This window comes from Opisthocomus hoazin, chromosome 8 (genome assembly GCF_030867145.1).
Source record: "Opisthocomus hoazin isolate bOpiHoa1 chromosome 8, bOpiHoa1.hap1, whole genome shotgun sequence".
Classification (NCBI taxonomy): Eukaryota; Metazoa; Chordata; class Aves; order Opisthocomiformes; family Opisthocomidae; genus Opisthocomus; species Opisthocomus hoazin.
The window spans coordinates 67,179,919-67,203,924 of record NC_134421.1 but is presented as its reverse complement, the minus strand read 5'-3'; the positions used below and the strand labels follow the sequence as shown (position 1 = coordinate 67,203,924).

The window sequence follows — 24,006 nt, the reverse complement described above, 5'->3', positions numbered from 1 at the left end:
CTTATCTCTTGAAATGATTCAAACTCAAGCAGGAATGAAAGGAAAACACTCACAAGGAAAGACCCTTTTTTGATTTTGTACCCAGAGTGGACATTTTGGGTTGTGTTTGGATTTTGTATTTTGGGGGTTTTGTTTCTGTTTTCTTTGCAAAGTAACAAAATTCTCACAGAACTGACAAGGAGAACAAAATGGTTTACTCTTTTTTTTATGCTAGAGAAATGGGGAATTAGGAAGAAAAATTCCAACCTTTTCATCAAGAGACAAAAATATCAGCCAAAAGAAAAAGATTTTCAACACTGTGTTTGGAAAATTTGTAAGAACAGCAAAGGTGTAGCTGTATCAACTATACTTTCTCAGCTTTATACAAACATTTATAAAACATGAATGAATACCAGAGGGAATATTTTTATTAACAAAAAATTAGAACACAAGCTTTTAATATCTATACCAGGAAAAATAGTTCACTTATTTAAACAGCAGTGTGGAAACCAGAAACAAACCAAAAAATATTAGTTACTTTCCTATGGATTTAAATTTTGGAGTTAAAATCTCTTAATGGCTTCTAGGGAAGCCTTAGGTCTGTAGTAATTCTCAGGAAACAGCATTGCTGACTACAGCACAAAACAACTCAAATTGTGCTGATTCGGTAAGCAAAGCCTTTGAAACTGGTGGAGCTTGTGAAGGAGTCAGAATCTTAAGAAATGCCAATATTATTTCAAGAGGAGAAAAGAAAAGAAAAAAATAAAAGCTCTGTTTCCAAAAGAAGCAAAACTGGAAGGTAATTAAACTCAGCAGCATCCTAGAAGCCAAGACAAGGCTTAACTTCTGAGTTCAGCTTGGACTGAAGCTCATGGCTGAAAGCTGATACGGGCTTTTCCTAGTGCAGGGACAGTTAAAGCGTGGCCCAGCAGGGCTGTAGCCTGCATATACTCTATTTTTGAGTGCTGAGACACAGCATGGAGACCCTGCAGCGATATGGTAAAGTGTGGAGATTTAGGAGCAGAGCAGTGGTTTGCACTCTGTTATTTCTGAGGGCCTCACCTCTATGGTAAAGATCGCCTGGATCGGTCCACCTTGTACAAACAGGGTTTAGCCCTGGCAGATTGTCAGCATTGCCTGGGGCTGGGCAAGGGCCCTGTCAAAAAGCATGAAGCATATATGTACTTGGGTCTCACGCTTGGAGCCAGAAAAACTATTCTGAGAAGGGAAGAAAAACACAAAACCTCTTCTTCTACCTTTCTTTCCTTATGGTGCCCTGTTATGAAGGAAGGTTGGATGAGTACCAAGACCCAAGACATGCTCTGGTACATGAACACAGCTGAAAACGTTGTCAGCCACAGACACTGATGCCTCAACCTATGCTGCTTGAGCAGAAGTTAGTCTGTAAATGTCTAAGAAGGGAGATGATGGACTTATTTTAATGAGACAACCAAGAAGTGGGATTTACTTTATATTTTAAGAAATTAGACTATATCAAATGTGTAATAAAAATATTTTCTATAGGTTTTTAAAATATATACATATATAGACTACCTTAATTTTTAATGCCCTGTTGATATTGATGTGGTTTCTACAGTATCTAAGCGTAACTAAGTGAGGCTGCCCAGCAACCTCCATATACCTCAAACAGTGATTACAAAACTTGAAGCCTTGTCCCCACTGTAAATTAAACCTCCTTGAAAACAGGGTCTGAAATTGTCTGCCGGGCCTGATCCAGCACCCACAAATAGTCAGGCTAAGTCCACTGCTGACTGCAGGAGCTGGATTAGGCCTTAAACACAGTCCCAAAATGACGTGGTTTCCAACCCTGTTAGCTGGGCAATGATAAAGGCACTTGTGGGAGTTAGTGTGACCCTTGAGGCACTTCCTGGTAAAATAAAAAATATTAGATATTTTATATAGAATGTTTAGGGATATTTAAAAACAGCTAAGACAATCTGGGAACATCTATACTTCATTTTGAAGAGGGGCCCAAACTGACAATGTGTCCTGGACATAGCCTTTGCTGAGACACTGGATGTAGACTTTAGTCAAGGTGAAGGGAGGATGAGGCCTTGCAGGTGATGAGATGATGGAGCAAAGAGCATTCACGCCTGCATCCTTCCCACAGAATCTGTCTCCATATACCCCCCTGGCCTTGTTTGCTCAGCCCATGTGGAGGAGGTAAGCTGGCAAGAAGAGCTTCGGTGTCAAGTGCCTGCAATGGCCCATGGAGCCGAACCAGCACTTTCATCAAAGACAACCCAAAACTGGCAATGGAGGTGGATGGGGGTGAGGGCTGAGAAGCACAGATTACAGTCTGGCCCCATGTCCACCAAGGGCAGTAAGGACATGGCTTTGGGCTGGGCCTCCAACACACAGCCAAACATGGTTTTTGTTCCTGTTTGATCTAGCACTGAGTCTAAACCAAGTTCAGATTCACTTTCCGTGTAAGGTTTGAAGCACAGTGTAGACAAGGTGTGACGGCCAGATCCTGATCTAACACCAGCCAAATTCGCCATTATTATTGGCCTGAGCACTTATCCTTGCACTATACTTTAAGGTAGGTAGCATGGGAGTTCTCCTGCTTCAAAGAGTTAATATAGGGGATTTGACCACCTGCAGAGGAAAGTTTCTCGCTGAGCTTTCGGTTCATCTGCTCCATGTGCCTGGTGTTTTTCCTGGCTTGCCGGAGAGATCTCTTGACTTTCTTCACCCGATCTCGCAGCTGCTTGTTGCGCTTCTCCAGCGTCGCCACCTTCTGCTGCAGCTTCTTCACTCTGTCCTCCTCCTCAAACAGGGCTTTCTGGACTGAGGAGCACATGAGCTGAGGGGAAAGCAGAAACGAAATAGCAGCAGGTGAGCTTTACACAAAAACTTCTTAAAGCAAGGGTTAATTCAGGTGTTTCTTGAAACACCTCACATCTCTTCAAAGATTGCTTTTTTTGAACTTCAGCTTTTCTGCTAAAATCCCCTCTTTCACTTCCATATTCAGATAAGACCCAAAACTGTAGATCTTAATGATTCTAGTGATTCACAATTACTATTATCAGCTGTTTTGACAGACCTGTCCAGCTCACTGCGGCTACATTGAATTTATGGAGGAAGGCTGCCCTGTTTCTGGTATGAAACAGTTCAGGCCAAGGGCTGTCACTTTCAGAAAACACTATATTTGCTTCAGCTTAGCAGCCCTGAAGAAACTTCAGATTTTGATGCGAGCCTGCCCTTTGCTCTTTATGTCAACATGTAAAGTAAAGACAGCACCTGCAAAACACAGACCTGGCTGTTTTGCTTTTTCAAGAATTGAGTTGTCTTAAATATCTCATTATAAGGGCTTCTTTCAGACGAAACCCTAGAGGGTTAAATCCCAGCAGTCTCTAAGAACATTCAAGAACCATAACTAGAACTGATTTATTTTGGGAGTCATTGGCTGGAAACTGCCCCTCCCATTCTACCCACTTTTTGCAATATTGCCCCCAGTAGGGACATCAAGCTCTTGATGTCCACTCATGCCTGTGGCTTTTAGATAGCCCAAAAAAATGAGCTGGCTTCAAAGGTGCTGCACCCAAGGCATCAGTAGAAAAGCATCTCACAGGGTATTTCACATCCATTGGGTTGGATGATGGCCCAAATGTAAAACAGCTGTTGGACGATGGTTCTTCCTCTGCTACCTCATCCTAGGATGAACCAGAGGTCTATCTCATCTCAGCTATATGAGATTGCCATGTTTACCACCTCCTGTTTCTGACTTGCTTCCTGTTTGTAGGTACAGCCGTAGAAATGGGATGAGAAACACCAGCTACAAAGGCTGCTGGCTAATTTCAGTGCAAAGGAGTCATGTCCTTGACACATAGTGCCGCTTGGGATGGGATTCAGCTGCCCTTCTCTTAGGCAGCTAAACGTGAGGCTTAGGTCTGGGCTCCTCTCCTGGTTTCCCCTGTAATGTCCTGTGTCCTAGGACAGTGGGAGGAATCACCCTCTGAACACAACTCTCTCATTTCACTGACTACAAAGGCACCATGTTCCACCTTTTCTACCTGGGCAACATTTTCCAAGCAGAAAAAGGGAGGTGCCTGGGACTAAAGGACAGCCCCATCATAAAGTTCTGATCTAGAGGAGCCACCATTGAAACCTATTTCTGCCCAGGTCGATGTGCCTCCTTCCTTTTTTTCCTACAGAAAGCATCCTGAGATATTTTATTGTGCAAGGGGGACTTCCAGCTGATTGCTGCACCAGTGCGCTGTGAGGAAAGGCAGTGTCTTCTGCTGGATTTATCTCCTATATACACCTAGATTTTTTTTAACGTGTGTCAAGCACTCCTGGAGCCTGGATGGGCTTTCTCTGGCAGAACATTTGGAACAGACAGGGAATCTAAATAAACAAGTAAATCCTCACTGTGATGATGAAGGATTACATGTTTCTTTCCATCTTACTTTGTAGTATTTTCAACAACTGAGAGTCGGGGAGGGAGCCCGCTTTGATGATTAACATTTCATTTGCTGTGGAAACCCCCAGCAGCTGAAAACCGTGGCCACTCAACACAAACACAGCAACTGCTTCCAGTCCCCGTAAGCTCTTGTTTCTTGTACGAAAGCACTGCAAGGGCTTCGCTAAAAAGCAAATGCTTGCCCTGACCGTCCTCCCACTAGGGCTCTTTTATAAATGCATACTAGGGAAACTGGGAGCTCACAGACATAGGGCCAGAAAGTGCACTGAAGAGGAGGAAATTTGGTTCTGATCACAGCTCATTCCAAGTGCTGTTTGAAAACAGCCAGCACCTCTTGGCTTTTGTCGTTTGCCAAACCCTTGCAAAACTTCAAGCAGAACAGTTCTCGAATTTAAATCCCTGCAAAGCAGAGCACTGAGTCAGGAAAAGACGTTTGCTGGGAAGACAGTGTGGTGGAAAGTCTACTTCGTGAGGGATTTCTTGTGTTTTCCACTGATGCAGCGATAGGCATGGCGGATGACAGAGTTCGATGCAGAGGAACAAACAGTTGATGCAGCTGAAGTGTGAGGCTGCACAAATCCAACCGTGTCTCATCTGTCTGGGCTGGTTGGTGGGGGAAGGGCAGTGTCTGATGGCAGACATCAGCGGTGGCGTTAGCCTCATCCCAGGGGCACTCCCAAATCTTCTGAGGCTGATCCTCTGTCAGCAGAGGTAGTCCAGCTCTACAGAGCCACTCAGAAACTTCTCAAAAGCCATCAAAAAGCTAGCCAGGTCATTTGCTTATGCTGTTCCCTGTCCAGACCCTCACTCTCCAGTCTAAAACCCGCGGTTTAGTGCTTAAATTACCTGGAGCTTTCCAGATGGATCACTGGAACAACACAGTTATAAAAAGTTGAGGTACTGTCAGAGATACACAGCTTTGCTTACCAACAGGGCAGGCGATACAAAGAGCCCAGCTTGATAACTGGATGCCTGCCTGCAATCACACGACTACCAGCCGAAAAATAAACTCTTTGCTCCTTCTGCACGGGGAAAAACAACAAGGTGGAGTCCTCACATTCTCATCAGCTGATTACAGACAGCATTCTGCACAGAGCTCTGCAGTGAGGATGATGTTGAAATGTGAGTGTTGTCCTACCCTCACTTTGACTGCTAGGGCTGTGGGTCACATGGGTGCAACCAAGTTGTTTTCAAACCGGTGCTGTATAACTGCAACAGCTAGGAACTCAGCACCACCTGTGTAACTCACCCAGCTGCTGAGCAAACGGGTGGGAAGTTAACCAGCCCTCGGTTCATGCTGCTGCTTGAACACTTCTTGTTTACAGCCAGATGAGATGTCTCTGCATTGTGTAGTCATTCTTAAGGAGCATATCTACAGACAAGAATTTCACACCCCATTTTGTCTGGACTCATGCACCCATAAACATGCACACTTTGCACATGGTGACCATCAAGATCAGACTTTAGTCCAAAGACATTGCTGAAAGCTACAGAGAACTGGATTTTCTGGAAATGGCCTGTGCTCCCGTTCCCCACCACAGCTTGCCATGTCAGATATGCTGGAGAAGGTAGGGTGGGAGATTTTCATGCAATATTTAAGGAATAATGAAATGTCCATCCAGCAAGGTAAGTCATTGAGGACCCAGGTCCACTTGATGACACTGAAAGAAAGAATGGGAAAGGATGGATAGCTGATAACTCCTATTCCCACAAGAAATCAACAGCAGACAGTTAAGCGACAGCTCTGAAATGCTGCACATAGCAAGGCATACGTGCCCACAGAGCTGGGAAATGGAGAGAAGGAGCAGGAAATGGCTCCTCAGAAAAACTTATGGGTTACATTTCTAGGTTTCCTTCAAAAGTTACATTCTCTAGTATGAGACCCACAGTTCAGAAGAGTTGTTTGTTCTGGAGATCTCTGTCTGCATGTCTGCTTGTTCCACAGTTTTTTAGCAAGGCATTCTCAGCAGTGGTTGAACTTGAGTCCAGAGCAGTACCAAGAGACGTACCAAGAAAGGCAGCACAACAAGAACCACACAGCTCCTTAGGATTTATCCCAGACAGCCTACAGCTGTGAAACTACAAATTAAATTTATATGAGTATTTGTCTGAAACATCCTGTCATAAATACACCCAGTTTTAAGTTTCACCATATCTAGATGATTTACAAAATCTGTCCATCTGCCAAACAAATCAGCACTGCGACAAATCAAACTGATTTTCTGAGCATCACATTACAGGCATGTAAGCTGTTTATCAAACACCCTGAACTGATGTATATATACATTTGTCTGACTGACAGACACACACATCTGCCTTCTATAAGCTTCGTTAGGATAGGACAGTGGCTAGGAAACGCCCCATGGATAAACCTGCAATAGTAGTGTTCATCCGCTACAAATTGTCCATAAATGGCTGAAGTTAGTGTTACAGAGCTCGTGTCACTCGAAACCCAGCAGTGGCACCCAAGTTTTGCCCTTCATTTACCAAAGGGAGAGAAGCTGAGTTCAAGCTGGCTCCTCATGCATGGGCACGCTATGGGCATGCTATGGGCAGCACAGCTAAAAAGCACTGGAGCCCCACTAACTAAAGGTCTTTTATTTCAGGTCTCCTAAAATATCTTTCACACCAGACAGTATTTTTGGGCATTTAGATATAGGGTGTCATCAGGCAAGATAATTGTAGGAATGTCTTAAATGTGTGACAGTAAGACCTGATCTCTGCATGGACATCATGTGTTTTTAGAAGAAATGGGCATGGGACACTGGTTTCTTGTCCTCAAATCTTCCTCCTGACCTGCACCACTAACTGGAGCAGTGTCTAGCTGGGATACTCCCTCAGCATCCTAAACCCAGCATCGCCCCACCACAACTTCTTGGGAGAGTCTGGTGGAAGAAATGAGCGGAGGGCTACGAGGATGGTGAGGGGACTGGAGCGTCTCTCCTACGAGGAGAGGCTGAGGGAGCTGGGCTTGTTCAGCCTGAAGAAGAGAAGGCTGAGAGGGGACCTAATACATGCTTACAAATGTCTGAAGGGTGGGTGCCAGGAGGATGGGGCCAAACTCTTTTCAGTGGTGCCCAGCAACAGGACAAGGGGCAACGGGCACAAACTGAAGCACAGGAAGTTCCGTCTGAACATGAGGAAGAACTTTTTCCCTCTGAGGGTGACGGAGCACTGGAACAGGCTGCCCAGGGAGGTTGTGGAGTCTCCTTCTCTGGAGATATTCAAGACCCGCCTGGACAAGGTCCTGTGCAGTCTGCTGTAGGTGACCCTGCTTCGGCAGGGGGGGTGGACAGGATGACCCACAGAGGTCCCTTCCAACCCCTACCATTCTGTGATTCTGTGATTCTGTGACTTAACCTCCAGTTACTGGGACTTTTCAGCCAAGACTAACACTCCTGCTGAAGTATGGAAAGGCCCCTGTCAGCACTGTTAAACCATCATGTTGGGTGAAGCGGTGAAGGCAGGGCAGTGCTGGGCTAAACCACCTCTACTCGTTGCAAGGCTGCACCTTTCAGAAGTACTGAATCGGGGTCCCGAGGGCAGATCCAGCATCACTTGCATTAATGGGGACAAGCTGGGATTTCACCCTAGGACTTCACATGAATCACCAAGATACGTAAGGCCTGGATGGAGAAAGAAATTATAGTGGCTGTTCTTATCTTACTTATCTTACTGAATGCTGGGTCTGTGTTTGCCATGGGAGGTGTAAGGCTTGTAGCACAGTCTCCAGTTCATTCAAAATACTACAGATGGGGACTTCACTGGGGTATGAAGGACTGCCTGTAGGGAGCCTGTACCAGGCTATACCCACCCCGAGGTGTCTTGGCACTGTGGAAAGTGCTTTTCTTCCCCATTTCAGTGCTCACTAAAAGCAGATCTTCACTTTGAACTCCTAAGACACAGCCAGTCAAGGCAAGTCGTCTCACCTTTCCCAACTGTCATCGGAGAGGAATGGGCACATCGAAGGGGAGACTACTTGTCTACCTTAGACATCTACCTCTAGTGGACCACTTTTGGGGACCCCTCTCCATTGCCTAGATAACTAGTTCAGATTGAGAGGGACCTCACCCCGAGTCCCATAAAATGGGAATAAAATGGGACTGACTACCCAGGCCAGGCTGCAAGGGCAGCATACAGATAGTTTTCTCGGAGTTTGGAGAACCTTGCCCTGGTAACGGACCCAAATCCTCGTCCATTGGCAACAGGGAGTCTTTAAAACCAGTCTTGTTTGTTCCAGTCTGCATCAAACCACTGCTTGGTGAAAAACCACCCAAAGAAACATTGGAGGGCCTGCCAGGGGAAGCTCTTGGACAGCATCTTGGCAGGTCTCTTGGGTGATACTTCGCCCTGACACCCCCCTGAATGGCTGAGAAGGGCCCATGCACCTGGAAAATGTGAGCGGTGTTGACAAGCTGTGACATAAGGCCTGAGGGCCAGCAGCTCCACTAAGACACCGACTCAGCACAGATGAGGGTTTACTCTCAGGGAAGAGTGTTTTTTGCAAGGAAAAACATTCACAACCTATCTTTTTTCTTCTGAACTTTTTTAAAATAATGATCTTAAGCTGAACAACAGATTTTTTAAAAAAGATACTTCCCTGTGATTAAGTACTTTGAAAAACCAGACCTTCCTCCCTGGCAAGGTGTCTGAATTCCTGGTGGCTGTCATCTGCAGTGGGTGTTGCAGGCATCCATTTCAAAACCCTACCCTTTGCCTTCGAACGCACAGCCCTCGCACCCCTGCTCCAAGGCTGGGGGTGGTTTTAGAGGACACATGGGTATTAGGAGGCACATGAGGGCTGGTGAAAAGACTCTCAACCCTGGGGTACCTGGAGATAGGTCTCTGGCCCCAAAACCACACATAGAGCATGTCTTGGGGCACTGCTTTCCTCATTTTGAGCCCTGAAGTCTTAAGATGCTGCTGAGGGGAGTGATATGAGGTGACAGTCGCACCCATTCCCCACTGCCAAGATCTGGGATAGAGGTGGAAATGTGGAAATGATGTTTGGATTGGTCACTGCCAGTACCCAGGAGGGGATCAACACCTTATTCCCTATACTTGCAAAGGAAAAAAGGCAATGGTTTAAGGAGAAGAGAAACCACACTAATCAAGAAGACAGGAAAGGGAAAAAAAAAAGTGTAGGGTATGAGCCAGGCTGCCTACCACAGGCACCTCACTTGTGCCAAGTGAGCAGATAAGTCAGTCCCGACAGTAAATCCCTCAATTCTCTGCCCAGGCAGTGGGAGACAGAAGGTCTCCAGGAAGAGAAAAATAAATCAAGAGGGCAGGACCTCACTCTGGGGCATCTCCAAGTCCCTTTCCTCTCCTCGATGACCACGCAGGCGGTGAGTGAGGCACACCAAGCGCCAGCCAGCTGCTTTTCCCCGTCGCTCCGAGATGGAGGGGCTCTGCTCTCGCCTTGTTTCCTTTGAAAATGTTCCTCCAAGCGTTTCGCCCAAGATGCCACAGGAATGCGGTGGTGGATCTGGGAGGGGAACGGCAGCGAAGTCTCACGTCTAAGTGGTTTAGCAGGAGCAGCTGTCCTCCTCCTCCTTGCCTGGCTGCAGGCGCCGAGCCTTGGGCTCGGTGCTCAGCCCCATACCTTGCGCTTTCCACATTTCCAAGAGCTTCTGAGCCTTCGGCACTGCTCCTAGCTCAAGGCTGGGCTTGAGATGGGTCAGGGTTGGGGGAAAGCAGAAGGTCTTACAGCCGTCCCAGGGGTTTAACCCCCCGGAACAGGCAGTGGCACCCTGCCAGCCACTTTGCTGAGACCCGTGTCACCCCGCTCTGGCTCCCTCCACCAGAAATACTCAGAGTGGCCAGTGAAATAACGAACCGCGGGGCGGCACATGTCCCCATAGATTGCAAAAGGAGAGGCAGCAGCCAGGACACTGCTCCTGGCTCTCCATCCCTGTTACAGGGTATGTGCAGAGCTCGTTGCAAGGGCAGATAGCTCTTAGACTTTGTAACACAGCTATCTGCAAGATATGAATTGCAAATACAACCCAAGGCAATGCAGCATCTGCTCTGGCTCCTTCTGGGTACCATGTATGGGGGGGCAGACATTCCTGGACACACCTCTGTCCTGTTCCTGGAGAGTACACGGTGCAGGCATAGATTAAGTCGCTTAGTAAATGGTAAAGAGGTAAATAGGTAAAATAGGTAAATGACAATGTTAAAGTGCACTACCTAGCTCAGCTATGCTGAGCTTAAAGGAAAATGTTTTGAGTGGGGTAAAAAAAACCTTTCCTCTGTTGCTAGAAGCAATTTAGGTGTTGAGAACAAATGTGGTTTCAAATCTACCCTACAAGACAGGTTGCTTCATAGATTTCTGCGTTTTGCCCTGCCTGAATGCTGAAAATGACTGAGTTACAGAGTTCCTGCTTTTTTTTTTTTTTTTTTCATTTCTGTCTCAGAGCTAGGGTTGCAGTTTCAGCTGGGCTTCAAAAGTCTCCATAAGAGGCTTTTTTTTCTATAACATGTACAGAAACTTTCCATTTCCACAGCTACCAAACTTTCCAAAACTTCCTATCCACTTTAATTTCCAACTCAGCTTTTTCCCACCTAATATTACTATTACCACAATCAAACTAATTAGGCCTGATATGCCTAAAACTCGTTTGCCAATATACTTTACCTCAAGGGTATTGTTCTCTGACTGAAAGTTGCTGTGTGACCATGTCTCCATCTAAACTTGTTTTACTTGGCTTGTATTTCAATAGGATTAGGTCACCATTCCCCCCACACATACACACAGCGAATTAATTAAACACCAAGGAAGGGATAAAACCAGCAAGACTCAGAAACACAGTGTATTGTGCCCTTCACTCTCACTGACGGGAACACAAGGAAAGGAGAAACTGCTGATCAGAGCAGTACAGCATCTTACGCTTTGTTCCCATTTATTGAAATTTCAGTGTTGATTTTTGAATGAGCTGACATTTACCTTGTGTTACAACAGCTCCTAGAAACTTCATTTAATTTAATGGACCTGCTAAATAGACAGGACACACCCGACAGCAGGGTAGCAGTGAAGGAAGTACAATATATTCAAATACACCATCCCCAGATGCAGCTGAAGCCAAGAACCAGCGTTAGCTGGTGAGGAACCGTATTTATCTTTACCATTATTAATTAGCATGGGAACAATATTAGTTTAAACTAGGGTTATACCTGCTTTGGGGTGTTTAAGTATGGTTTGCTTCAGTCTAATGTATTACAACTCATAGGAGTTCCCTGGGCATCCTAACAGCGGTGACTGATGCTCCAACGTGGCAGATGCTGTATGGATGCCTGCAAGCTGAGGTTTAGATTAAACATAGCTGTCAGGAGTACAGAATAACTGGTGGTAGATGTGGGCTGTGGGAGGACAGGGGCACATGGAAATAGCAAAACAAGGTTGACTGAGAGCTTAATAAATTCAAAGCCTTTTGTGGGTAAGGCAATGCCAGACCTTTGTGTACCCCTCAGCAGGTTCAGAGAGCAAATGCTCAGTGCCTGGATCCTCTCTGCTGAGAAAATAAGGGAAGGACTGGGATCAGTAAATATATAATACAATACATTTTTTATACAATATGAAAAAACCTTCACTTCTCTGTCACCCCTAAGTCAAAATGGGGAAAGAGAGAAGGAGAGCAAATGCCAGCAGGCTGTGAATGTGTATTTGCAAATGGCCACAGTGCGACTGCAATGCATTAAACGCTGCCTCTCCAGAAAGCACAGAAATGGGACATTTCGTGTAAGTGGAGTCCATGTCTCATCCCAGCAAACATATCATACCTAGAGGAAGTTTTATGCACAGAAGGAGAACCCGTGCTGAGAAAGGCAAATGTTTAAAGTTAACGCAACTTCTATAAATGTCATGTTCCCCTATAAATCGCTCCACTCCAGTCATCTTGGCTTCATACTTCACATAGGCTGCTGCAGCTCAGCTGCCTTTAGAAACAGATAGGATTTCCTTGGCTGCAGGCTCGGCTGGAAGCCCTGAGCGTGCTCTGCTGCTGTGCAAAGCTTCTGGATTTCAAAGAGCGAATCCTCCGGTGTGGCTGGGAAGCGGAGGTGTCCACATCGCTCCTGAGCGTCCCTAGGAACTGCCGGAGCCATTTTACTTCATTTGTCAAGTCCTCTTGGGTGCAGGAAAGCAGGGGGAGTGAAAAGGGCATACTCAGACCTGTATGTATCGGTGCTTGGTGGGTCCCTTGGGGTAGTCTTTGCATCACCCTGCTTAATGTATCTAACCTAGATCCCCATAGGAAACATCGGTTTTCTGGGCTCTTTCCACAGTCAAAGGAGACACAAAAATTCCTCTGGAGGATGAGTCAGAGAAACTAATTTAGAGCAGGGAAGCAGGCACTAAAACAGAGCTGAGTAGTATGGAAACAACTCCAACACCGTGCTTACGCACCGAGCCGGAGACGCCCCTGCCACGGCAGAAGCAGGACAAGAAGCTCTAACGAAGCCTTTCCCTGCAAGCAATAAGGGATTTGTGAAACCTTGAGGGAAATGACAGCAGCAGCATTGAAATCAGACTGGATGAAGCACAGGGGCTTGACGAAGGGCATCTGCATCTGCTCCCGAGCTGCTCTGTAAGCCCAGAGCAAAGAGGAGACCTCGTCAAGAAGCTGTTTGCTGTGCCCCAGGCAAAGCAGCCTCAGGAGAGGTGACGGAGCCAGCGGTGACGAACAGGCACACGCACACGCACAGACCTCATCCAAGCATGGAAGTGCCACAGGTCATCACAGCGGTGAAGTGGAAGAGGTTCAGTGAGGTTGAAGAAGCAAAGACAAAGGGATGGAAAAACAAACATCTGCGATCTGCAGGTGCTCTCTGGCTAACGTCAGCACACCGAGAAAGGAACCGAGGAGGCAAAGTGCCTGAGAGACTAATCAGCAGCTCTGAATAACAAGCTCCAAGCACTAACATCTGGCTGACGGGAGCTCACTGCTACTCAGAGATATTCCTGTCCCACCAGGCAGCTCGGAGCAGCCTGTCCACAACTCCGGCCACTGCGTGGGCTGTAAATCCTGAAAGGGCCCTGGACCACCCTGGATGCAATAAATGGGAACAGGCTACCCTGAGCATGGCAGGGTTTGGCAAATAACCAGCCTTCAAGGTACACAGACATGGCATTTAGGGGACTATCCTCCAGCTTGCCTGTGCTCGAATGGCCTCAAGCATTCAGGGCATTAATGGCCAGTTTCCATAGGAGTCAAATCCCGCTGTTTCACTCTTGTACAATCCATCAAGCAGGGCCATGTTCCTGAGCCAGTACTTGAATTATCACTAGAAAATTCAGGTCAGGGAAATACAGGGCCATATTTGAAAACAAACATCATATTTAATGGCCCAAGTCTCTCCCTGCTGCACTTTATATAGACACAGAAGCATCAGAAATTCCCATCACATGCTGCACAACTTACCGCCTTGTACAGGGAAAAGCTTTTCACACAGGACTGGTTACAATGCCCATGGAAAATAAGGTCTTAAGGTAAGTGTGAGTCAGGTCTCCCCATACGCACAAGCCTGGAGCCCTCCCTCCAGCCTGATTTCAGGAGAAGGAGGATTGCAGCCACAGCTACACTGGACAAAATGCCCACGGGGCTGACAGATGCCCTGCGGTGAAGTCTTCACTGCAAGCATCTAAATTCTAGGGCATGCACTCCACTGCTGGTTAATGTTACGATGGTGGCTCTCGACTGTTTAATCCTAAGTTAATAATTCTGTTGAAGTGCGATAATCACACAGCAAGTGCCACACCACCACACAGTGAGCACACAGAGATACCTCTGAGCTACAGTTCCGTCACACAGTACGTTGGTTTTTGGCTCTTTTGTGCATAGCTGCTCTCTGGTCAGCAAAATCTTGTAAAATCCTTCTGTCATGCGCAATTACCTGTAAAATCTGCTGTTGTTCCTGGCCAGATACTTAGGAGCAGGTAGCAAGTGTATCCTTGTAAGTCTGTGTTACTGTTTGTGTATGCATGTGTGCATGAGAACTTCAAATCGGATTATGAAATTAATTTTCTCTATCAGTCCAAAATTCTTCTGTGGATATTCATTTTGCTTTTCTCACATTTGTCTGACACAGGAGTTATCTATACTTTCACCAGCTCTGTACTGCATCACTTCAGCAATAGCAAGAGCCAGGATCTGGACAGCCCTGAAGAGCAGATGATCTGAATTGCCCCCCACCCTTCCTGCAGTAGCAATCACAGTGTTCACCCCAGGCACCATCCATTCAGCCCCACAAGACTTGCTTAATATCATAGCAATAAAAAAAAAAAAAGAAGACAAAACCCCCCAAGCCCTCTGTGAGGAGGTCAGGGTCTGGGCTCCAGTGCCTTGACTAGGCCACTTCCCTTGTCTTTTGGCAATGGTAATTCTAGAAGAGCAAAATCAAAACTATTTTGAGCTGCGTTATCTGAACAGCTTGTTCTCATTAAGCAACACGCACACTTCACACCTAATCAAAGAGGGCAGGCAAAATGAACGTCCTCATCAGAGCAAAGGAACTGGATGTCACCACTGCAGAGAGGGCAAGAACCAGTTAGGGGAAAAGCAGCCCCAGTGAGAAATAGTTTCTCTGCACTTCAATTCCCCATCTCCAAAAATGGGGATTATGGGACATGTGTGATTTACAGAGTTTTCTGAGATGTTATAGTCCAAACCAGAAAGGTCTATATTCAAAGTCTGGATAGCGTGGGGACAGGAGCAATAGGGTAGCCAGGACTCATGGTCCGATACTTCACTTGAACACACAATGGTCTCAGTGTTTCTCTGTGCAAGTTCAGAGTATGAGAAACCTCATTCTTCCATGAACGGCACTGCTAGCATTGTCTACCACTGCAGCCTTGCCTCCAGTGATCTGGAAACCCATTTTCCAGTAAACATTCTGAATAAATTCCCATCACTGGAGCTCATGACTGGTTGAGCTTTCAGTGATTAGGGGTTTAAACAATCAAAGTTTGTAATACAACAGTTGCATCTCTCTGTGTCCCAGATCAAGGCATTTAAGTCGATATTATCCAAGAAGGGGAAAATCCTGGCTATGTGAATGCTTGGCTTAGATACCTGCGCAATGCCCATGGGATTTGGGTGTGCTCTGTCGCATTCATGACAGACAGGAGGAATTTTCAAAGCTGGGAGGATCACAGATCCCACTCAAATTCATTGGACACTCTTAGAAATCTCTCCACATGTCTAAACAATTTACTAAGAATTTCAGTTTTCTTTGAAGAGAAGGGTAATATGGTCAAATGTGCTGCAGTCCTGAACTGTTATTCGTTCAGACACTGAAGACAGGAGAAGGAGCTGTAGGTGATGTGCTTAAGGCTTCAATCTCAGAAGTATATAACACAGGGAAAAAAGGGCATTAAATAATGATTGTTTTCTCTATTTTTTTTTTAAATCCTTTTTGCCTGCAGGACAAGGACAGACCTGCTCAGTTGAATGAAAGTGGCGTGGCACTGTACAAGTGCCTAGTATGTTGAAAAGGACTAAGAAATGGTGGACTGTCATTTCACCACCCACAAAAACATTTTCTTTTGGGAGCTGAAGGATGTGTTCCCAGCTAAAATGTGGGCAAAACACAGTCATGTCGATATCTATTATCGATATTATCAAGATAGGACAACTGTGCCCTCTGCTTGGTCCATGAGCACTGCCTTGGCAATGGGCATCGAGGAGGGCATGGACACATTCATAGTTCTGCTTAGCTCCAGACATACCCAGTGGAGGATGCAGATGGGTAGATGTTATAGCCCCAAGACCAAAGGTTTCAAGCATGACCAAAGGGAGAACTTCCAGCAACTGCCTTCACCAGAACATGGATTATAAAATCAACCATTCTTTAGGCACCATTCACAGACGGGGACAAAATGGGTGAAAGTAGTTGGGCAACAACATGCCAATGGTCACACCTCCTATTCTCCTGGACCTAAGGGTCAATAAACCAGCAGAAAAGCCAGCAGAAGAATACACAAGGGATTTTTACAGGAAGGGAAGGAAACATTTATTCTCACTCGTCACCTAGGACAGAAATTAACAGGAGTATGAGCTAATGCGGAAAAGCACAGCAAGAGCATGGCACGAAGTCTCTGGAGGGATTGGTAGAGACCCTTTCCTGCAGGTATGTCAGGTCTCTCTCCATCAACCAGATGTGATTTAGGGTTAATACATGTAAACTGCAACACAAACTCAGCTGGAAAGACTGGATGATCAATTTATTTAACCTGATTCCCGTCCAGACAGACCTCTCAGTTCTGCCTTGGTCTGTTTAATCCTGTTAATAAGAACATCACTGCGCTGGCATACAGCACCTGCACTGCTCATAGCAGCTGGTGTTACTGAAAGACAAGCAGACTGGTGATCTACACTGCTCCCTCAGGATATTTGTGAGGCATTTGAAGTGAAGAAGCACAAAAAAAATCATTAAGAATTGCATCATTTTGAGTGTTTTTCCTTCCATACACTCCCCACCCTAGAGATCCTGCCACTTGCTAACATTTCTGTATTTAATCCCTTCCTGAAATAACCTTTTTCCATTGAGAAATTTGCAAGTGTTTGGGAGGGGGAGGAGTTGTTTGCTGTTTTGATGGAAGGAGAGAAACTAAATTATTTCCTGGCTGAGATTTATGTGTCAAATTTTAGCTTGCAACTAGATTTTTTTAGCCAAGTTATGAAATCTGAAGATAATTCCAACTCTCCTCCTCATCGACTTTTATGAAGTAATTCCTGATATGTGCCAAAACAAAAGGAGACTCCGCACCATGAAGTCTTTCAATAGAAATGAGGAGACCCATCCCTGCGCAGAAGGAAAGTGCAGAAACATACGTCAGTCTAGTCAGTGCTGTTAGAAGGCAGAAACTCAACCCCATCTTACTAAAAACTGGTGAACACGCTGACGAACCTGTGTCCCTTAAATGCTTTGGATGCAAACTGAGAGCAAGGCAGAGGTTGCACTTGACTGTGGATAAAAGGAAGCCGAGTTTTTCTTGAGGCATCAGGCTTTTTGGAAACTTAAGAGCAAATGCCTTGATGTGATACCTTAAAGATGCTCCAGATCTGCTGAGACTATTCAGTTCCACGCTGGTCAGTGCAAGGTGTTACAGTCATGTCTTCCAGCAAAAGGACACAGAAATCCCTCACTAAGCCATGGGCATTGTTGTACTCCTCCATCCCTTCTGTCACATTTGCCATGCTAGACCAGTGCAACGGTTATGGCCTGACCCACGCCTGAACAGTAAGGTGGCTGGAGCAGTTGCCCATGGACTGGCTCAAAGGGAAGAGCAAAGAGGCAGCAGAGATGAGTTACTGTGCATGCCAGAAACCCACAGTGAGACCTGGATCCCTGAAACTCAGGGTCTCAGGTGAGGCATTCCAAAAAGGCTGGGGCTGTTAGCTACATCAATATCAGCAAGTCAGCTGGAGCATGAGGAACATGCTTGCACACTGAAGCTCTAGATGTGTTTGGAGTGAGCAAATACATGGGGAAGGGGATCAGAAAGTGTATGAACTACCACTTGTGGATTTAAGGGGCAATGGGCACAAACTGAAGCACAGGAAGTTCCAGCTGAACATGAGGAAGAACTTCTTCCCTCTGAGGGTGACGGAGCCCTGGAACAGGCTGCCCAGGGAGGTTGTGGAGTCTCCTTCTCTGGAGATATTCAAGAACCCCTGGACAAGGTCCTGTGCAGCCTGCTGTAGGTGACCCTGCTTTGGCAGGGGGGTTGGACTAGAAGACCCACAGAGGTCCCTTCCAACCCCTACCATTCTGTGATTCTGTGATTCTGTGATCCCTTGTGATCCCATTAGCAGTTGGTGCAAACCAGATGGGAGCCTAGAGCAGCCTGGCTATGTTTCCCTCAGGAGGAATCTAGTCAGTGTGCATCAAACCAGCGTTTGCCAAACAAAACTACATGTGCCCTACTCTCCAGGCTTATTCCCTGTTATGAAGGAGATTGCACAGATTAGACACCTCTTCTTGTTGACAAACCTGGGACAGCCGCTATTTCTGCAGGTGTTTTCCCTGAGCTCCGTCTCTTGGGAAAACTTCACAAAACAGTAGCCCTCACAACCACCGCACAGCCTGCAATGCAACCAGTTTTGCACTTGCCTCCCATCCTCCCCGAAGGGCTGGCTCCAGCCTCTGGAGGTCTTGGCACTGGGCTGGCGGGGGCCCCTCACAGCTCGGCTGTGGACAGGAGGTGGTGATGAATGTGCAATGCGGCTCTGGGATTGTGTAATCCAGTTGTAACTCAGAAATAGCAGCTGGCGGCTCCCCAAAGAGCCATCTACCACTGGAGCTCACTACATTTCTCTCCGTGCAGTTCCACTTGAAAGCTTGGGCAAAGAGGAGGGCTGGCTGGGCTCTAAAATAACCCCCCTTTTTCCCTCTACTTGACACGCTGCAAATCCTTACTGGTGCTGACATCCACGCTCTCCCAAACTCCCACATTATTTAACAACACTTGAACCAAGTGCTGGGAGAGCGCAGAGCCTGTGAAGCCACCTTGGCTGTGTTTTAATGCCTTCTGGAAAGATCCTAATGCAAGACAGACGTTCATGATATGTTTGCACTTGTAACCAAGCACTGGCTACACTTGAGCTTGGCTGTAATGAGCACTCCCCAAAATACCACACATGAAATACAGGCAAAGGAACAGGGATATTGGTTTCAGAGTTATGCCTGAAGGAAGGCAGATGTCTAGAAGCAAGAAGAAGTGAGTAGATACAGGGATCTCCATATTGCCTCCCAGCTCTGCTAATGACTGTCCACACCTTAAAGCCAGCTAAAAACTGTTTCAATACTCCAGTTGTGAAGTGGGTCCCTCACCCAGAACCAGAACATGATTTGCAGGTACACCATCAAGCTAGAGCTGAACTGAGTACAGTAAAAGCCACAGATGTTGAGATCTACTGAAAAATGCCAAGAAACAGAGTTTGCTCTGACCTTTTGCTGTGTGTGAGGGGACGGAGAGTGACATAGCAGAGGAGATGCTCTGCTGTGGACTCAAAGCAATGAGTCCAAGACTCGCTTACTTGACCAGGTAGCAATTTGGATAAGGTGACAGAAAGGAGAGCAAAAGTAATGCAACAGCAGCTGAGAAACTGCCATTTGTCCAACAGTCGCATGTCAGCTTACACATGCCTTTTGAAGCCAGTGGTATCTCTGCTGGGTAGGTACAAACTCCTGTCTTAGGTCACTAATTTGAATACTTAAATTTAGTGAAGACTATTGAAAATGCGTGCCACTTCCTTTTGTATACCTTTGATTGCCAAGGGAATATTTCCCAGGCATCTCAAAGCTTAATTATTCCAAGGCCTTTTCAGACAATTAGAATAAAAAAGATGCATATGTAACAATAATCAAGAAACAAGAAAATTATGAGGATAATCCAATATAAATGTCAGTTGATTCAATTACTGGGCTGAACCCCAAAGGGTTTGCAGATAGTGGTGAAAGAAGAGCTCACAAAGCCATGTTCCACCTCTACTCCTTATCAAAGTAGACTGATACCCTAAACTAACAAAGCCACTTTTATCCAAAAAATTCTGAAAGTAGCTTCAGATTTCGAACTCATCTATTACTTTATTTTTGTACGCATGACTCATAGCTCATGAGGTCTACACAAAACCACACACAAGGGAAAAGGAAAAGGGAGGAATCCTGTAATTAATAAATGCTACATTACCTGAAAAGATAGGTAAGGATCTTCTAGTATCAACTCCCCTCCTAGTTAAATCAAAAGAAGGGGTTATATGCAGTTATACCTAATCAGTTCAGAGCTAGGTTTTGCATCTTTGATGGTGACACAGTTGATGCAGATGTGGGTTACCTGGGCTTTAAAAATCCTGGTTAAGAAATAATGAAGTTACAGTAATGGCCATGACAAAGCATGGCTGTAGCAACCACAGATGGGCACTCCTCAATCGTCATCCTGCGCATGTGATGTGTTAAGCCACTACAGGCACTACAGCTCACAAATAATTCTCACACAGCATCTGTGAGGCTTGCAGAAATTCAGAGGAAGAGGACGCAGCTCTACTTAGCTCTGACGAATTACAGTTAATCCACTGTTACAGATTTTCCATGTCTTCAAGGGCAATGTGGTGTTACGGGGCACTTTTCCTCCTTGCAGACAGCAGAGTCAAAAGCTTCCTGAAGGCTTCCTCAAAAACCCCTCTCGCTATTTCCATCAGGACCCCAAAAAACCCTCACAGCAGACGTTAACTGATGTTATTCCAAACTCCCTTTCAACAGCTGCCAGACACCTCTGAGCACAGGGCTGCACCAGCAGGACCAGCGTGATGCATTGCCATGTCCCCGGCCAGCAGCAGGTCAGCGGCGTGCTGCAGACCTCAATCTCCTTCCTGCTTCTTTTTTTAAACTTCACGGTGTCAGCTGAGTTGAGCCAGTTTTCTGGATGCTTTCCCACTTCCTTAATACTTCAGCAAACAGCACTAAGACGTGAAAGGACTCAGCGCACATTTTTAAAGGAACGCAGGCCTGTCAAGCACCACTTGGCTGTCACTGCTGTGACGGAGATGTATTGGCCCTTGCTTTCCCCCTGTGTCTAAAGCTGCTCTGCCGCGTGTTTTATTGCATTTGATGGGGAACTTTAAAGGGCTCGTGTTCTGAAGTGATTTCAGAAGACAGCCTACGTACGGCAATGCTTTTTCTCACCCTGACTCACCAGCTGTAGTCAAGCTTGGTAAGATGATGCCTTGGACAACTTCTGACCTTGCTTTCATGGTTGCTTCTTGTTTACTCCTGTGCTTGAGATTTCCTTGTAATCATGGCTGTACAATGTTTCCTATGGCCCACAGGGAGAAAAATCCCTAAGGATGGGGTCTGGGGCAAGGACACTGAATTCTCCATTACATGGCTTATACCCCCAAAACCCATGCTTTCTGTTAGTCAAACTAGAAAATAGCACACTGAAAGCTCAGGTGCAGTATGGGGCAATGAGGGCAACAAGAATCAGTTGTGTTTAAATCAGATTAGGTCTCTTTTCCTGTATAAAATTTTTGAAAGTCATCTCTTACGCTCACCAAATGACCTCAGCGGGTGCATATCTTTCCTAAAAAAAAGATCCAACCCTTTTTTCAGTGATGGGGAGTCCACCATGACCCCATGCAAACTAAAGGAAAGATGAACGATCTACTTCAGTTTTAGAAAGCATCGTATTAAAGTTGGGTTATATGGACATATATTGCTACCAATTGCCAATTACAGGTCACAGAAAAAAAAAAAAAATTCTTTAAGGCAGAACTGTTCTGATTTGATTTCTGACTCAGGAAATCCTGGCTGTAATTGCAGTCTCCCAGGTAAGACGCTTTGCCCTGTGCTCCCACCCACACCACATCCAGGTGTTTAAGGAGGTGCTACTTTCCTCTCCAGATGAACACGGTGGCCTCTAGCAATCACTAATTAGCACATTGCTGATCGAGGAAGCACCAAAGGGCGTTTGCTTCTGTATCGCTGCTAACTCTGTATTCGATAATTACATTTTTGTCAGCCTGCCAAGGTCCTCACACACACCTGCATGCTGCCCACACGGTTGTTAGGAAGAAATCTATAATAATTAATTGTAACATTCCTATCACACATCGCCACACTTGCTTCCAGTAGCGGCATGTAAGTCCAACAACGGGCATGTTTAATTTCTCCTCCTTGTTAACTGGCTTCACAGCATTAGAATAAAGTCGGTTAAGAGCGTCTTCTGTTTGCATTGATTGTTTTGATTCATTTTTTTCTTGACAATTTAGTTCCAGGTGTGGAATCATGCTTGCTTTTCTTTTTCTTCTATTTTCTCCGGGTTATCTGTTCATGCCTTCCTGAATAGTCTAGACAGCCCTACCACTTATGATTTTCCCAAGATGGACACTTTCCAAACTGCATGGCTCTCCTCCTGCAGAACGTGGGCCAGGCTTCACAAAACCAAACCTCTTCCACAGATCACCCTTTCCCCAGCTAGCAACTGAATTCCAGAGCTGAAGAGGTGGGAACTGAAGGACGTGCAAGATATTCATCACCTCCAGGACCCTTCCCAATTTCCAAAGGCATCTACTGCCCATGCAGTATCCCACCAAGCTGCATCCCTCATGCTCATATTCCTGCCACTTTCCTATTTCGTGCTCACCCTGGGAGCCTCCCAAGCTGCTGATACTGATGAGCCCCTGTTGCAGTGCTCCTCTTGATGCTCTTCATGCTGTTCATCTTCGGGAAAGGAAAAAGCCCCACTGAAATTTTCCTTCTCCCTGATTTGCTTCTAATCTGTTTTGCATTTTATTCTTTCCTTTTTTTTTTCTTCCCGCACCATGTTCTGTTTTTACGTCCTTCTCAGTTTTCACTTTCTCTTGCAGGTTGCTGGCAATATTGACATCCATCTGCACTTAATCTTTCTGGGGTTAAGTCTTACACACAAATATTTGCTTTCCCTGTTGGCACTTCCAGCAGTCTAGGCAAAACTTTGAAACTTCCCTGTGGCAATAGCAGTGGGAGGTCCCAGACAGTCAGGCAAGGGGCTATACTCCCTCTTTTCTCATGGGCTTACATCGCAGAGCATTTGTGGTGGCTGATTCCCATCCAGGATAGGACAGAAACAATCTTCCTTGAGGCTCAGACATCAAGTGTGGTCTGTAACCATGAGTCCTGTGTTATGAGAGGACGTAGGATAGACGTCTATGGAATCACGAGTGCCGTGCAGGGAGTAAACAGAGACTCACAGCATCTTCCAGTAGATGAACTGGGGATATCAGATGATATAGTAGGAACCAGGTTCAAGGCAATCAAAAAGTGGTGATTCTCAAGTGCAGGCTGGACAGCTTCATAGAAGATAAATCCACTGAAAGTCACTGAATATATAGAAACGACTAAATAAATGGAAATACTTCACCACAGAGAGTCCTTCACGTGAAAACACTGGAGGCTGGGACAGCATCGGCAGGAACCACCATATATCATTAACCTCTTCTTAAAGTTTTCCCTGGATACCTGATTTAGATATCTGTTGGTATGCTATGTGTCTTAGAGGGGGTAGGGGGGAATGCTGGCAATCTTTTACTGTATGTGAAAAAAGCTAGTGCGACCGGTTCATTTCAACTCTTTCAAAGCCAAGCAGGCGACAAGAACCTTTTCAGCTCTGAAGCTCACCTTTGCCTGGTGCTCCCCTGGGTCACCACTAATGAGGTACAGGCCCCAGATGGAGGCAACCTGATTTTCACATCCTGCTTGTTCTTCTCGATCCACAGACTTTGTGTCCTTCCTCCTTGCATCCTTCTTCTGTGTCATCAATGGGAAGTAGTTTATTGTTAACACCAGTAAAAGAAGGGACAGTTGCTGGAAGGGAGCTCCCACCGCCTGGGAGATGCACTGGGGGCAACCACTTGCATGACCTGACAGAACCTGTGAAAACCCCTTACAGGTCACTAAAGTCACCTCTTTAGCACCGGAAAAAAACTCATCCCTCTGCCTTCCTAACAAACTCATCTCATTGACTGCTTGGAAGCTGGCTTGGTTTGGCTCGAGGATATTAGGTGAAGAAACTCACACACATTTCACCTTGATGGAAGCTT

The 24,006-nt window shown here is 45.9% G+C and overlaps 1 protein-coding gene across 1 annotated transcript in view; it reads right to left on the bottom strand.

Moving 5' to 3' along the window:
- Positions 1-672: 672 nt before the first annotated feature.
- The window catches only part of CCDC3 (coiled-coil domain containing 3), a 41,182-nt gene continuing 17,848 nt past the window's right edge, over positions 673-24,006 (bottom strand). Inside the window, exon 3 of the mRNA XM_075429231.1 lies at positions 673-2,806. Within this exon, the coding sequence (XP_075285346.1) occupies positions 2,531-2,806 (276 nt within the window). The 3' untranslated portion in view covers positions 673-2,530. The remainder of the gene's footprint in view (positions 2,807-24,006) is intronic.